Consider the following 13,771-nt stretch of genomic DNA (forward strand, 5'->3'; position numbering starts at 1 on the left):
CTCCTCCAAGTTGATTTTCTCAGATACTTCATCACAGCATCGGTCAGCTAACACACCATGTCACTTGGCCCCTCCTCCACCCCTCACTCTCTCATGTGTACTTAGGACTTTCCCTGGACTCCACTCCTTAATAACCCACCTGTGCAAACACTGCACTCTCAACCCTGAGCACACAAGGAGCTTGCTTCAAACTGCTGTACAGTCATCTTAAATCCAACCAGGTTGTGTTATGTGTTTCATGTTGAATATATTTTATTTAAGTTTACTTGTAATTTCTCTATTGCTCTGCTATCATTTGTCAGTTTGCTACAAAATTTAAGAAAAATACAATTAGAAAAAACTTTCATTGAAACTGATCACTTAAAGAACTGTGAGGAAAAAGTACAGGGCGTCAAAAAATATAGAAGACCTTGGCAAAATGTCATAGTGTGATTGAATTTCAGGAAAAATAAAAGGAAACATCTATTTAAATAATTTAAAATAGAGAATGGGTGAGAGATTGAGAATGGACAATGTTTTCATGATTACAACTGTGTTTTCCTACCTGAATCTATTTTGCCTGTTCAGAGAATGAAATTGTTTTTGCTGAAAGGAAAACCAGGTTAAAAATCAAGCCATGAGGCAGAGAATTTAAAAGCCATCCTTTTTATTAAGAGTGGAGACTTTTAATATGATTATTCTTGTTACTATCATTTAATTCCCTTTAATGAAGTGAAGCTTACCCAGAATTAACATTCTCCGCTCTTTCTTCTGTTTTAGGGGAGAGATCAGCTTTAAGACTACAGTTCCCTTTTCTTATTCCATCCCTCCTAAGTTGTCCAGGCATTCCTCTCCAAGTTGCCTTTATTCTCAATTTTATATCCACTTCCTTCTTGACTTATCAAGCTAAGGCTTCCCCGAGCTTCTGTGTGGAGGGGAAGGGCACGGCCCAGGTTTACTTGTGCTCTGTGGAGGCTGTTCACATACCATAGTCACTAACCTGGTGGACAGCTAGTGGGTGACATAGGTGTTTTAGAAATTTGACAAAACAGGAAGAAAGCATTTCCTATCAGACATGAGTATGTGAAACACATCACTACAGTCTCTGTTTTCAATTGAGCCTGGATTACTTTTAGTGTCATTGTACATTGGAAGCTCCTTGAGGGTGGAGCTATGTCTTGTTTGGCTTTTTATTTCCATTGTCTGAAAGTGCCTGACACATTTGATGTCATTTTCTGTTTTCCTGCTGGCAAGTAATTACACAGAAACACGATGCTGATGCCCTTAAATAATTTACCTAGGACTTTGCCAAGCAGTTTTGCTTCCAGATAGAACTGCTGTCATCTACAGCATCAACCGATAACCACTATTTGAAGGTTTGAAAACACTGGAAATGAGCACGTTACAATACAAAAATGATTTAACTTTCTAATGTCTGCTGAATTTCATTTGGCTGCAAGCTAACCATCTCACACATTTCCTTGCCTGGCTGATAGTTTCATTGCTCAGAAATCAGAAGAAAGACCAACAATAGCAGATACTGGACTCATAGGAGCAGAACTGACAGAGAAGAGAAATGCTGGGAATTGGAAGAGGAGGAACTATCATCTCAGCATGTTGGTGGGGAGAATAAGATAAGTGTGGTTAGACACACATCCCAACCTTTATGAAAACTGGTATAAAAAGTTCAGAGAAAGCATCATCTGGTGGCAAGAGACTTGAACATTTGGGAATCTTTGTGAAGTTTCATCTTGAACACAACTTGTAAAGAGAGGAAAAAAGGGCCTTTAAAAAGTTTCAGATAATGATAGCTATGTGAATCCAGCTTGCTTAGTCTTCACAAGGTCTCTCTAAAATAGGTCTTATTCCATTTTAAAATGAGAAAATTGAAGCACAGAGAAGGAAGGGAACTTGGTCAACCTTACCCAGCTAGTAAGAGGCAAGGCAAGCACAGAAGTCTGGTGCCAGGGACTTGAAACCATGTACTTCCCTGAATGTCAAGAAGCTCCAACCCTCGAATACACAGGCTTTTCAGAATAAAGTGAACAGCAAAGAGCTAGGGCCACTTGTGAATGAGATTAGCATGGTATTAACAGATGGTGGGAAGGCCAGGCTGCTAGGGTCATTCCATTATGTTTATTCTTCAAAAATAATAATCTCCAAGCTGAAAACATTAAAGACAAGAAAAGAATCCTCCAGACTACAGAAGACTAGCTTCTCCAGGTTCACTCCAGTCTCCAATGGCGTGATTTATGTCCCAGGGCCCAAAGCAACTTGCAAGTGACACAGAAAACATAGGCACCTATGAGAGACCAAAAAGAATGTGGGAACATCCTGGTTTAAAAAAAACAAAAAGGAAGAAAAGGTAAGGAAACAACATACAAGTGAACTTGATGCTGAGACCTTGACATACCCAAAAGCATTAGAAAAAGATTTACAAAACTGGTGTGGTTTTTAGGAGTCAGTATGAGTTCACTTAAAGGTGGTCAAGACCACAGAATGTTTTAATCAGTTCAGCTTCTGGACTGCTAACCAAGAGGAATATCACAATAGTAACAACATTATCACCATCATCATCACCATCAGCACCAGTACAGCGCTGTCTACAGAGCTCACCGTACACTGCTCATTTGGTCCTGGGGCAAAGCATCCCATGTCACAGTCACTGTCTTACCACTCAATCTCAGCCACGAGATCTCAGCTTGTTGCACAGAAATGAAATAGAGTTCAGTGTGATTCGAGAATTTGTAACTTATTACTTGGCAAAGAAAAGGGAAGGTACATAAACATAGCTGTTGCACAACTATACTTAAAATGTGTCCCAGCCTGGGCCAGGGATTTAGCTCAGTGGTGCCGCTGCCTGCCTCGGAAGCGCAAGGTCCTGAGTTCGACCACCAGTACCAAAAAAAAAAAAAAAATGTGTTCCAGCCTTCTGTTCTTAGTTCAACACAATTTAATATTTTCCTCAGTTACTCTGGTAAAGGAATAAAGGATTTTTTTTCACATGATGTAATCCAGGTAAGGAAAAATCATACTAGGAATAATAATAGAATCAAGAGTGTACAATCCCCAGTACCAAAAAAAATATATATATATAAATATATATATTTATATATATTTATATATATAAATAATATGGAGAGAGAGAGAACACATTTGGGCCAGGGATTTAGCTCAGTGGTTTCGCCGCCTGATGTGCAAGCACAAGGACTCAAGTTCGATCCCTGGTACCAAAAAAAAGAAAAAAAAAAGAGTGAAAAAATTCAGCAAGCTAGAATAAAAGAATGAAAGTAATAAAATGGACACAAAAAATTCAATTCACGTTTTTTTAAAAGAAACTGTTAACATAGTTTAGGAGACACAGAACTATTGCATTGCATTACTGGAAGCAAACAGTCCCACTAAATATGTCTTTAGTTCAGTGTTTGTCAATCTGGGTGACATTCCTTGGGAAAATCAATTTAGCAGTTCAAGGTCAGCAATAAAAAAATTAAAAAAGAATCAAAGTATGACATGCATAGTAATTATTAGTATTATTGTTTTAAACTTTTATCTTTGTTTTGTTCTTGGTGCATGTGTTCTTGGTGGTAATACAAAATATATTTGTATTATTGATTCTGTTTAAAATATTTAGAAGCCACTTCTGTGGCCAACTCTTAAATACCCCTCTTCCATTGCTTATTAGTAGACACTACAAAGAAATCTGGAGATGTCTGCTTTGCCTCTGTACAGGGCCCTCTTCTCGTCATCCTCTGACTTTGTGTTATTCTCGTCACTCATTTTATGGTATGAAATGGTATGAAAGTGATGAAAATAACTGTTAGTGGAGAAGCTTACTGATAGTTACTGTGCTTTGTCACAAGTTTTTTTCTTTTTTGGTAGTGGGGATCAAACTCAGGACCTTGCACTTTCGAGGCAGGTGCCTGAACCACTGAGCTAAATCCCTGGCCCTCACAAGTTATTTTTAAGGGTAGCAGATATAACGTCTTTCATAGAAATAAACTTGGATGCTCAGAATGTAATTTCAAAGGTCAATTAATCTCAGAGGATAGTGGGACAATTACATCCCTTGTTCAGGAAACAAACTTGCACTAAAAAACTTGTTGTTGCTGGTATTTTTTGTTTGTTTGTTAGTTTAGTTTTGTTTTTTTTAAGCGCCTGCTGTTGTCATATTGTCTCCATTCTGATTGTATGCCATGCTTTCCCCCTGACCTGAGAAAAGCATTTAACATTTGTCCTTGTTTAATTTCATCTTGTTAGATTCGGCTCATTGCTCTGGCCTGTCAACATCATTTTTCATCATTATTCCATCTGCCTGCTCCACCCAGAGGCTGGTCATCTGCCAGCCAGAGCTGTGTGCCTGCTAGCCCTCCTCACCCAGCACAGGAACCAGAGTTCCATCCAGGTGATACAATGAAGGCGACAACTTTTGTCCTTTCGGGGAGGTCCTCCAGTCAGTTTAGAAGCCACCTACTCATCCTTGCTTTATTTAGCCCATTTTTCATATGGTCAGTAAAGATAGAGGTAGGCAACTGATTATGTATATCATTTTTACTAAGCTCCTAGGAGAGGCAGAGCCTAGACCAATGCATTTTTAGTGAGTCTAAGCCACTAAAAAATCTAATAAAATAATAATGCACATGGTGTATTATGAGGATTCTCCAGGGAAACAAAAACCAATAGGAGAGGTAGATTTATTGAGAAAGAGACTTATGGAAGCCATTGGCTGACAGGAATACAGAGGCAGAGAAACCTCCTGATCTGCCTTCCTGAAGCTGGCATCCCAGGAAAGCCAGTGGTATAGGTCAAAGGCCTAAGAACCAGGAGTCAATGAGAGAGAGAGCACAGGTTGAGCGCGACAATCAGAAGATCTAAGGGCAGGAGCAGAATAACGTTCCAGATCAAGCAGTCAGCAAATCCAGCTTTCCCTTGCCATTTTGTTCTATTCAGGTCCTTCATGGGTTAGATGAAGCCCACCCGTACTGGAGAGGCCATCTACTTTACTCCATCTAGTCACAGCTAATTTCTCCCAAAAGCTCACAGACACACTTCAAAATAATGTTTAACCAATGACCTGGCATCCTATGGCCCCATCCAGTTGACACATAATTCGCAAGCAGTAAAATGTTTTTTAAAAAATGACAGAGAAGGCCGGGGATTTCACTCAGTGGTGCCGCTGCCTACCTCGAAAGTGCAAGGTCCTGAGTTTGATCCCCAGTAACAAAAAAAGAAAATGACAGATTTATATACTACTTGCACTTTTAAAGAATTTGTCTATACACGGCTGCTATACTTCTTGTTTACTTCAAACTGCTATTTCAGTACACGTAACGTAGAAAAACAAATCATACTAGAGACTGCCATATATGAATTTTGCTTAAACTATTTTAAATAATTAGTATTTTTCTGCCTAAGTATAGACTCTTCAATAATATATGTGTGAATTGGGATTTGGGAGGAAAATGCAGGTAAGTGTTGATGGGAGAAATAATACTTATGTTAAATATTTCTGTTCCTTCACCTGGTGAGATAGGGAAATGTCTGTAGAGTTGTAGAAAGATGATGTTAGGTTGGCATCAGTAGCTAGACCTGCAGTAGACTGTTAAAGTCTTGTGGGCACTGTTGTCATAGAGATTTTGCTTACCTACTGGAGCATTTTTTGTGAATGAAGAGTTAGATGCTGACCAGGAAATTGGGAAGTCTGGGATTTCTCCTAACTTTCCAGAACAGCTATAGCAGTGGAGAGCAAATGATTAAATTTCTCTGAGGTGCAGCAAAACCATGAAATGGGCCAGCCTCACTCACTGGAAGTGTGTGCGGAGGACTCTTGGAGTTCAGCGTCTGCCAAGAGCTGACTTAGATCCTGGCAAGAAGAGCAGGCACAACATTTTGGGGCACTGCGTGCTGCCCAAGAGCTTGGCTTCAACTTCTCCTTAACAAGAGATGGATGAGTGAGGCCTATCAGTTTCAGATGCCAGAAAGAAAAGGCTGTGATAGCAGGCCTGTAGTTTGGGAGAGGTGTGGCTCAACTACCCATTGCGTGACAAAATATGGAGACAAATAACTTATAAGGAGGAAAGATTTATTGTGGCTCATGGTTTCAGAGGTTTCAGTCCATAGTCACTTAACTCCATCACTTGGGGCCTGTGGCAGAGCAGTACGTTATGGCAGACATGAGTGGTGGAGGTCTGTTCACCTCATGGCAGCCAGAAAGCAAAAGAAAGAATCAGGAAGGGGTTGGGGTCCTAATATTCCTTTAAGAGAACAAAGTCAATGTTGTAACTTCCGACCACTCAGCCCCACCTCCTAAAGGCTCCAGCACCTCCCAACAGCACCATGTGGGCTGGGGACCAAGCCTTTAGCACATGAGCATTTAGGGGCCACTTCAGATCTAAACTATAGCAGAGTCCTAAAGCAAAGGAAGGAAGTTGTTCTGCAGAAATGGTCTATGACAGTGAATCAGGGAATCACTTGGAGTTTGGTCAGTAAGTGTCCTGAAAAAATGTTTTATAAGAAAAAATTAAAATTCTTGAAAATGGACTTTTACATTTAAAGGTTATGGTATTCTCCATCATTGAGGGAGAATTGGCAGGAACCAAACAATTTGCTCTTCCTATTTCAGAGTAGTTAAGAACCTTGGATCATTTTTGTTTTCTTTTCTTTTAAGATGCTGGGGATTGAACACATGGTAAGCAAGTGCTGTACTACTGAGCTCCACCCCCAGCCCTGGATCATTTCTCTAGAGGAGAATAAAGCATATTTGCTGTGACTGCTTCTGTGCTGGGTAATAAGAGGGCAGTGTGAAGGGTAAGAAAATAAAGGAGGATATTTAGGTGCTCAACAATAATGCTGAATTTGTTAATTTTAAAAAGAGAAGGAAAAGAGAAAATATATGCTCATAATTTTAAAATGTTCTTTAATTTGAGAAAATTGGCCATGGATGGAAAAAGAAAAAATATTTCCAGTTGACATATTGAGAACTCCATGAGCCCAGGTCTACTCCAGTGGCTTTTACCTGCATGCATTGGAAGACTGGGTTCTGCATTCAGTTTGCCCAATTGTGGATTGGCAGGGTAGGGATATGGTGTCTGCAGTGAGAGAAATTTCTACCAAGGTTTCTTACCCAGAGTGGCCCTCCAAACCCCGGCCCCTGTTGGAGAATCAGGAAATGGAACTCTTGCCTGCATCTTCAGTTGGCTTTCTAGAATTGCTGCACACCTGTCTTCTCTGTCAGTTTTCTTGACTGTACAATGGTGATTGTACTAGTGACGGCAATTGTAATAGCATAGAGTCTGGGACCACAGATGCAGTGCTCCTCTGCAGGTGTCTCCAGCATAGCTCTTCCACTCATTAGCAATGTGACTTCAGTCCAGTTACTTTAATCCTTAATCTTTCTATGCTTTAGTTTCCTCATCTGTAAAATGGTGAAGGAATTAGAACATATTCTGTAGGGTCATTGTAAGGATTATGTGAAAGTGTTAGTTGTATTGGTCCAAGAAACACATGGAATTCTGGGCAGAGAGATGGATAGTCAGGGTAATTGGAGCTAAGCAATCAAGGTGATTCCTACCCTCCAGTGGTTTGGAGATAAGTGGGTAGAAAACAGCACACATCAAGCTGAAGCCACAGTGTGTGTGGGACCAAGCACCTACATGAGGATAAAGGGTACATAAAGTGTAGGATTCTAAAAAGCTGGCTGCTAAAAAGTATTCATAAATGTAGAAGGTCCCACCGTATACTAGTGGTTGAGACTAAATTTTGGCATCCAATCACAGGGTGTGACTGCTTTGGAATTTCAAAAGGGAAAAGGAAATTCTTTATCAACTCCAAGTTACCCTTTCTCTGTGCTGCTGTAACCATGTGTGATCACATCTCTCCTCATCACTTATCTCACTGTTTTATAATAATCTGCTGCTGCATTCATCTCCTTTACCAGCTATAGAGGGGTTGACACTGTATGCTATTCATCTGTATATTCCTGGGCCCGCGCACGGCCTGCACTTGGGGCCACTTGGTAAAGTTTGGCTGAAGAAGTGAATGAACGCTCAGAGTGCGTATGCAGCGTGTCTGAAATTGAACATCACCAACTTTCCTCTTTCAAATACTGTGCAGATTATATTATCTGCCCAGGCTCTTTAAACGCCCATCACATTTCTTTAACACCCCCGGGCCCCGGCGCTTCTATACAAGCAATCGCCAAATCTTACTGGTCCTCCCTTTTACTTCCATTTATTGTGTCACATTTCAGTCCCCATCATCCACTCTCAAGTGTGCTTTATTTGATGCCTGGATAATTACAACGCACACTCTGTTCCTTCCACCTTTGTGCCTTTATTCAAGCTCTCACTCTGCTCTGAATGTCCTTTTACCATTTCCATCGCTCCAAACTCCAACTGGGCTCTAAGAGCAAGTGTCTTCTCTTGTTTCTAGTTGAGATATTCTGGTGCCCACTCAGTCTCTGCTAGCTCAGCTTTCATTGGCTTTCATTTTTCTTCTGATAATTGTTCTTGTTTACTGCTGGTACATCTAGCACTTAGGAAATCCTTGTGAGAAATATAATAGTCTCCCCATTTTACAGGTGGGAAAACTGGGGCTTCTCAAACTAAACTTGTCCCAAGTAACATGATGAACTTGCTGTCTGCCTTCAGAGCTCTTTCCTCTCCACCTTGCCTCCTCACCCCAGTTAGAAAGTCACCTTCTGGAGAGATCCTGCTGATTCTTTCTTATGTCAGCAGACTGTCTTCCATGTTCCTTTGGAAATAGGAACCATGCAAATCTTAATCAGTTTTAAAGCCCCACTTGTCTGTATTATTCTTTAACGGGGAGAATAAAGGAGGGGATAATTGGGTAGAATGAAAACACTAAACCGCTCTTTTTTTTGCTGGCAAAAATGCACAACAGCATAGAGAATGAAGCAAAAGTCACTAGGGCCATTTTTAGGTAAATTAGAGCTTGAACAGAATTGTGAACATTTTTCTCTTTTCTGACACAGATTGTCCCAGCACTCCAGTCATCTGTTGGCATTTTATCTATTTTTATCTATCTAAACCTTAAAATGCTCATCATAATAATGAAACTAAAATGCCATATATATAAAAATACTGATCAATGTTGATGGGAATTCATCACTGAGGAATGAAAAGGAAAAAATGCCCTGACAGAAAAGGCTGATCCCAGTTATCACAGGGAATTCTGCCACCCAGAAATGGAACTGAAACAGTGAGCCTCTTTCTGAGGGCTAATAGATGTTTTTAAACTTTTTCAAGTCTGGCTCTTTGTTTTTTGGGGGGTTTTTTTGGTACCAGGGATCAAACTTGGGTCCTTGCACTTGCGTAGCAGGTGGCAAAACCACTAAGCTAAGTCCCTGGCCTCTGGCTCTTAAGCCAGGAGAGACATTCAAAGGTGTCGATGCAGGTGACAATTACGGGTCAGACTTTAGTCTCTGTCATCTCAAGATGTTTTGATAGTAGCTCATTCTTAGGCCTTGTGGCTAAATAAAACATTAAAAGTATGTCTAATTCTCTAGCTGGAAGAAATCTAAGAGATTATTTAATTCAAACCTTTTATTTTATACCTGAGGCAACCCAGAGAAATTAAGCAATCTGCCAAAGGACACAAAGAACCTGATTTATTACCATATAACTCACCACGAAACTTTCCCTGTGTATGATATCAATATCACTGCTTTAGTCAGGAGCATGGGATGTTAGTGTAATGGATTTAGCCTGTTAATATATCAACTCCAGCCAAATTGCTAGTGTGAAATGACCTTAAGCAGATTCACAGAAAAAAAACAATGTTTTCTCGCTTTCTGGGTGCACACAGCTGGGGGCCCCTCGCATGGGAACAGGGACTGGAATGCCGGGCCACTGTCCTCTGCTTCTTCCTCTGGCTTTGGTCTTTGCTTCTCTGCGTGCATTCTCTCAAATCCACACTCACTCTTTCCAGCCTAGGGAGCTGCAGGGCATCTCCTCAAGGACCACAGACCCTATCTGCTCCTGTCCCGGATGAAATGTGTATCCAGCTCTCCCTCTGGGTCAAACCCTGTGCTAAGTCCCAACTGCCTGTTACCTATCACTTCAGTGAATCCTCACAAGCACTTTGACATTATTCTCATTTTATAGATGAGGCTATAAGGCTACTCAGTGGGAAAGTTGCAGGGAGAAACCCTATCTGTGACGGCCTGAAAGCTGTGTGAACGTGGGCAACTTACAGGAACACTGTGACTCAGTTTTCTTACCCACAGAAGGGGACAACTCCAGTGTGGACCTCATAGTGATAGTGCTGTAAGTGTTGATGAGATGCTTTACTATCTAGTTGACTAGAACATTTCCTGGTTCTGTACAAGCACTGTGCACCTGTGCTGTTGTGATGAATTATTATCTTGTCCTTTCAGTCACATTGCCTCTTCTTACATATCTCCTACATGGGATCACATGGCTGTCCAGCTCGACCTCGCATTATGAGTCTTCTCGCCCACTTTCCCTGGAATAGCCCTGCACTGCCTATTTAGGTAACAGCCTACCATATGTGCATCTTGAGCGGCCGAGATGTGCTCTAAATGTAAAATACACACCGAGTATCAAAGACTACCCTGAGATACTTCCCTAGTCCTCACTAAATCACTAGTTTTCCCAGGCTGGGCTTGAATGTGTGATTCTCCTGCCTCAGACTCCCAGAGTACTAGGATTACAGGCTTGTGTCACTAGGCCTGGCTAGCTATGTGGTATATTTTTAGTGTCAAACACTTCTCTTAGGGATCAGTCCCAGTTCAGCAGGGATAACTTCTTGAACCCAGATTGCCTCAAAAAGCAGAGAATGCTGAGATGAGCTTAATTCAAACATCCTCCCCTTGACAGGGAGGCCATGGTGGAGGTATCTGGCTTCCGCTGAGGACGCCAAAGCCAGTGATGTGCGCAACTATTTCCAGCCCTTTCTAGTTCTTCCCACAGGCTTGAACGAAGATTTGACTGGAAACTGTGTGTGAATATGTGTATGTGGTTTAAAGCAAACTAATACAGCTCAGGCTGGATTTAGACGCTGAAGGCTGGTTCCTGTAGATGGTGAGGATTAGCAGTAACAGCTGCCATCCTCCCCATTTGAGGAAAGACTGAGGGAGAAACAGACTTTCGTTTAAAGGATGTGTTTTTGTAACTCAGAGGGAGGACACTGTTTCACCAAGCCTGCAGGAAAGAGTGTCCTTAGGTAAGTGGATGGTTTGGGGGTTCGGGTGGGCAAGGGGCTAGTGGGAAAGAGCCCCCTGCTGGGTCAGGGTGGGGACGAGGAGCTGTCCAGCCGCGCCCATGGCCCGTGAGACACGGCACTTGCTCCCTCCTCTGCAGGCACCTGAGTATGATCTGCCTTTGCCAAGGACACCACCTTCTGCCATCGACAAGGGCTCATGGGGCATTTCCTAGGGGTCCTTGTGAAGGAACACAGACAGTCCCTGCACCCCACCAAGAGCAAGCTTTACGGCTCACAGCTCACTCTCAATTCTGGGAAGCCACAGCGCCGGTCCCTTGTGTTGTAGACATTTTTGACTCATAGTGTCTCATGGAGAACAAACCTAGGAGAAAAAGGTGTTGTCTGGAGGACTCATTAGATAAGTCTAAGAGATCCGCGTGCCAGCATGTTCCCGGCTCCTTGGGCCTGGCCGGCATCCGGGGTGGTGAATGAGATGGTTATTAACGTGTATGGGTTACTTCCTTAGTCTGCTCTTTTTAATAGCCGGTTGTGCTCTACTTTTTATAGTTTATTTTCACCTTGTAAAACCATCTTGTTAAGAGGGAGGGATAACATTGCTTTGTGCTGCCCCTTAGATCAAAATATTAGCCAAATTTTTTAAATGGCTGGGTAAAAGAATATTAAAAAACTTAAAACATAAAACTATTAGAAGAAATATACCTGAGATATCCCTAAATATTTACTCAGAGTTTTTATATGTCTTATTTGCTCTCTCTCACTCTAGTTTTAGCTACCAATTTCTTTTACATTATCAACTTTTAATTCTTTCTGGGCATTAGAAATTGTACACAAAAGTGAAATTTATAAAATATTATAAAATTACAATTCTACTACAAAATATTATCAATGCTATTTTATTCAATCATTATATTCTATACCTGAGCCAATTTTCTTTTACCAATTTATTTACCAAGGTATAGAATGAATCAGGTTGAGTGTAACTTCTTTCTCATCTTCTAAAGTAGAGAAATAACTAAAAAGAGCAGGAGGAAAGACAAAAAACCTCAAGACACTGGAAACTTCATCACTTCTAAGTAACCAATAGTAGGCATAAGTGTTTGTAGCATTTAACTCTGTGATTTTCAGTTGTAGAGATAAGACACAACTAAACTAAGTCCCCAGATATTCCTGACAACTTTGGAATATTGGTGTCTTCTACCACAATAAAGTATTATAGCTCACACTGCCCTTGGCTATCAGACAGCTTATAAGTTCATTAAAGGAAACAAACATTTTCCAGTGTTATTTCTTAGATTTAATAATTAAAGCTTCTTTTTAAAAAGGAGTCTTGTCTTGAGAAAATAACGAGCAATTTTAAAAGAGTGGGCTTAGTTTTTTGTTTGTTTTGGTGCTGGGATGAACTCAGGTCCTTGTGCTTGCAAGGGAGGCACTTGAACCACTGAGCTAAATCCCCGGCCCTAGGGATGGGGTTGTTTGGAATGAAATGTTTCCTATAGGCTGCCATGCCTTTTTTATCTTGGCCTTCAAGAAGCAGCACTAGGAATATCAGGTGCAAAGGGAGTGTGGGATTCAGGTCAGTCACATCCAAATGACTTCATATTGTTTTTCTTAAACGGCACCTGTCCAAAGCCATTGTTTTTCAGGACACAGGAGAGAGAAGGATGAGGGTCCCAGCTGCCCTTGAGGGCTGGCTTGTACCACCCTCTGCCTGGCTTCCTGCTCGGTTGCCTTTTCCCGTGGTGGCAGTGCGGAGGCCTGTGAGGACATGCAGCCCAGACACACCAGAGCCCAGCCCCAGTGCTCCAGCACCCACCACATCTCCATCCATGCTGGCAGGTCTTCCTACTCCCCAGGAGACCGGATTCCAGGTATGTGTGGGAGAGGCTTCGGGAGACACACAGAGCCCCAGAGAGCCAGTGGAGTCTTCCAGGCTGGGAGCTTCCTGAAGCATGGCTTAGTCCTAAGAGGCACTCATTTGGCCAAAAATATGCATGAAGATTTTGTGTCATGAAAACAACAGCATAGTAATCTAAGATAACACAAGTGACTTGATTATAAAATATTATCTTCTTCTTTTTATAAGATATAAATATATCATGTCCCAGAGGTTACCCTAAACAACTTTCATGTATCATATGCATGAGGAAAATGTACTTTTTTCTCATTATAAGACTAACATTCATTCATCAACGAACACCTCAGGGAGATGAAGACTATGCTAATTTGCTTGACTGTAATAACTATTTCATTATGTGTAGTAAGACATCATGCTATACACTGAAAATATGTACAACAGAAAGGTTTTTAAGTAAAACACAAAACTCAGTGATAGGCTGCATGCTTAGCATGCATGTGGCCCTGTCTTCCATCCTAGCACCACTAGATAGAGCTAGCTAGCTAGCTAGCTAGCTAGCTACACACAGCCTCTGGTAACTTCTAACTTTTCTGTGTCTATCAGTTTGCTTACTCTGGGAATCTCACATAAGTGGGATGATACGAGGTCTGTCATTCTGTACCTGGCTTATTTCACTTACTGTTTTCAGGGTTCCCTGGTGCTTTAGATGTAGCAAGGGTAATTGCATTTAAA

At 41.4% G+C, this 13,771-nt stretch overlaps 1 protein-coding gene across 9 annotated transcripts in view; it reads left to right on the forward strand.

Annotated features, from left to right (window-relative positions):
* Lsm6 (LSM6 homolog, U6 small nuclear RNA and mRNA degradation associated) overlaps positions 1-13,771 on the forward strand; it is a 38,471-nt gene that overhangs the window by 21,910 nt on the left and 2,790 nt on the right. For 4 of the 9 annotated variants that reach the window (XM_087193349.1, XM_087193351.1, XM_087193350.1 and 1 more), the window contains one exon: positions 12,814-13,052. In XM_087193349.1, coding sequence (XP_087049475.1) covers positions 12,814-13,052 — 239 coding nt within the window. The other 5 variants (XR_015443969.1, XR_015443970.1, XM_021247683.2 and 2 more) reach the window with 5 other exon arrangements.

Source organism: Heterocephalus glaber, unplaced genomic scaffold, assembly GCF_053883595.1.
Source record: "Heterocephalus glaber isolate CG9 unplaced genomic scaffold, H.glaber_assembly_v1.0 deba00001587, whole genome shotgun sequence".
Classification (NCBI taxonomy): Eukaryota; Metazoa; Chordata; class Mammalia; order Rodentia; family Bathyergidae; genus Heterocephalus; species Heterocephalus glaber.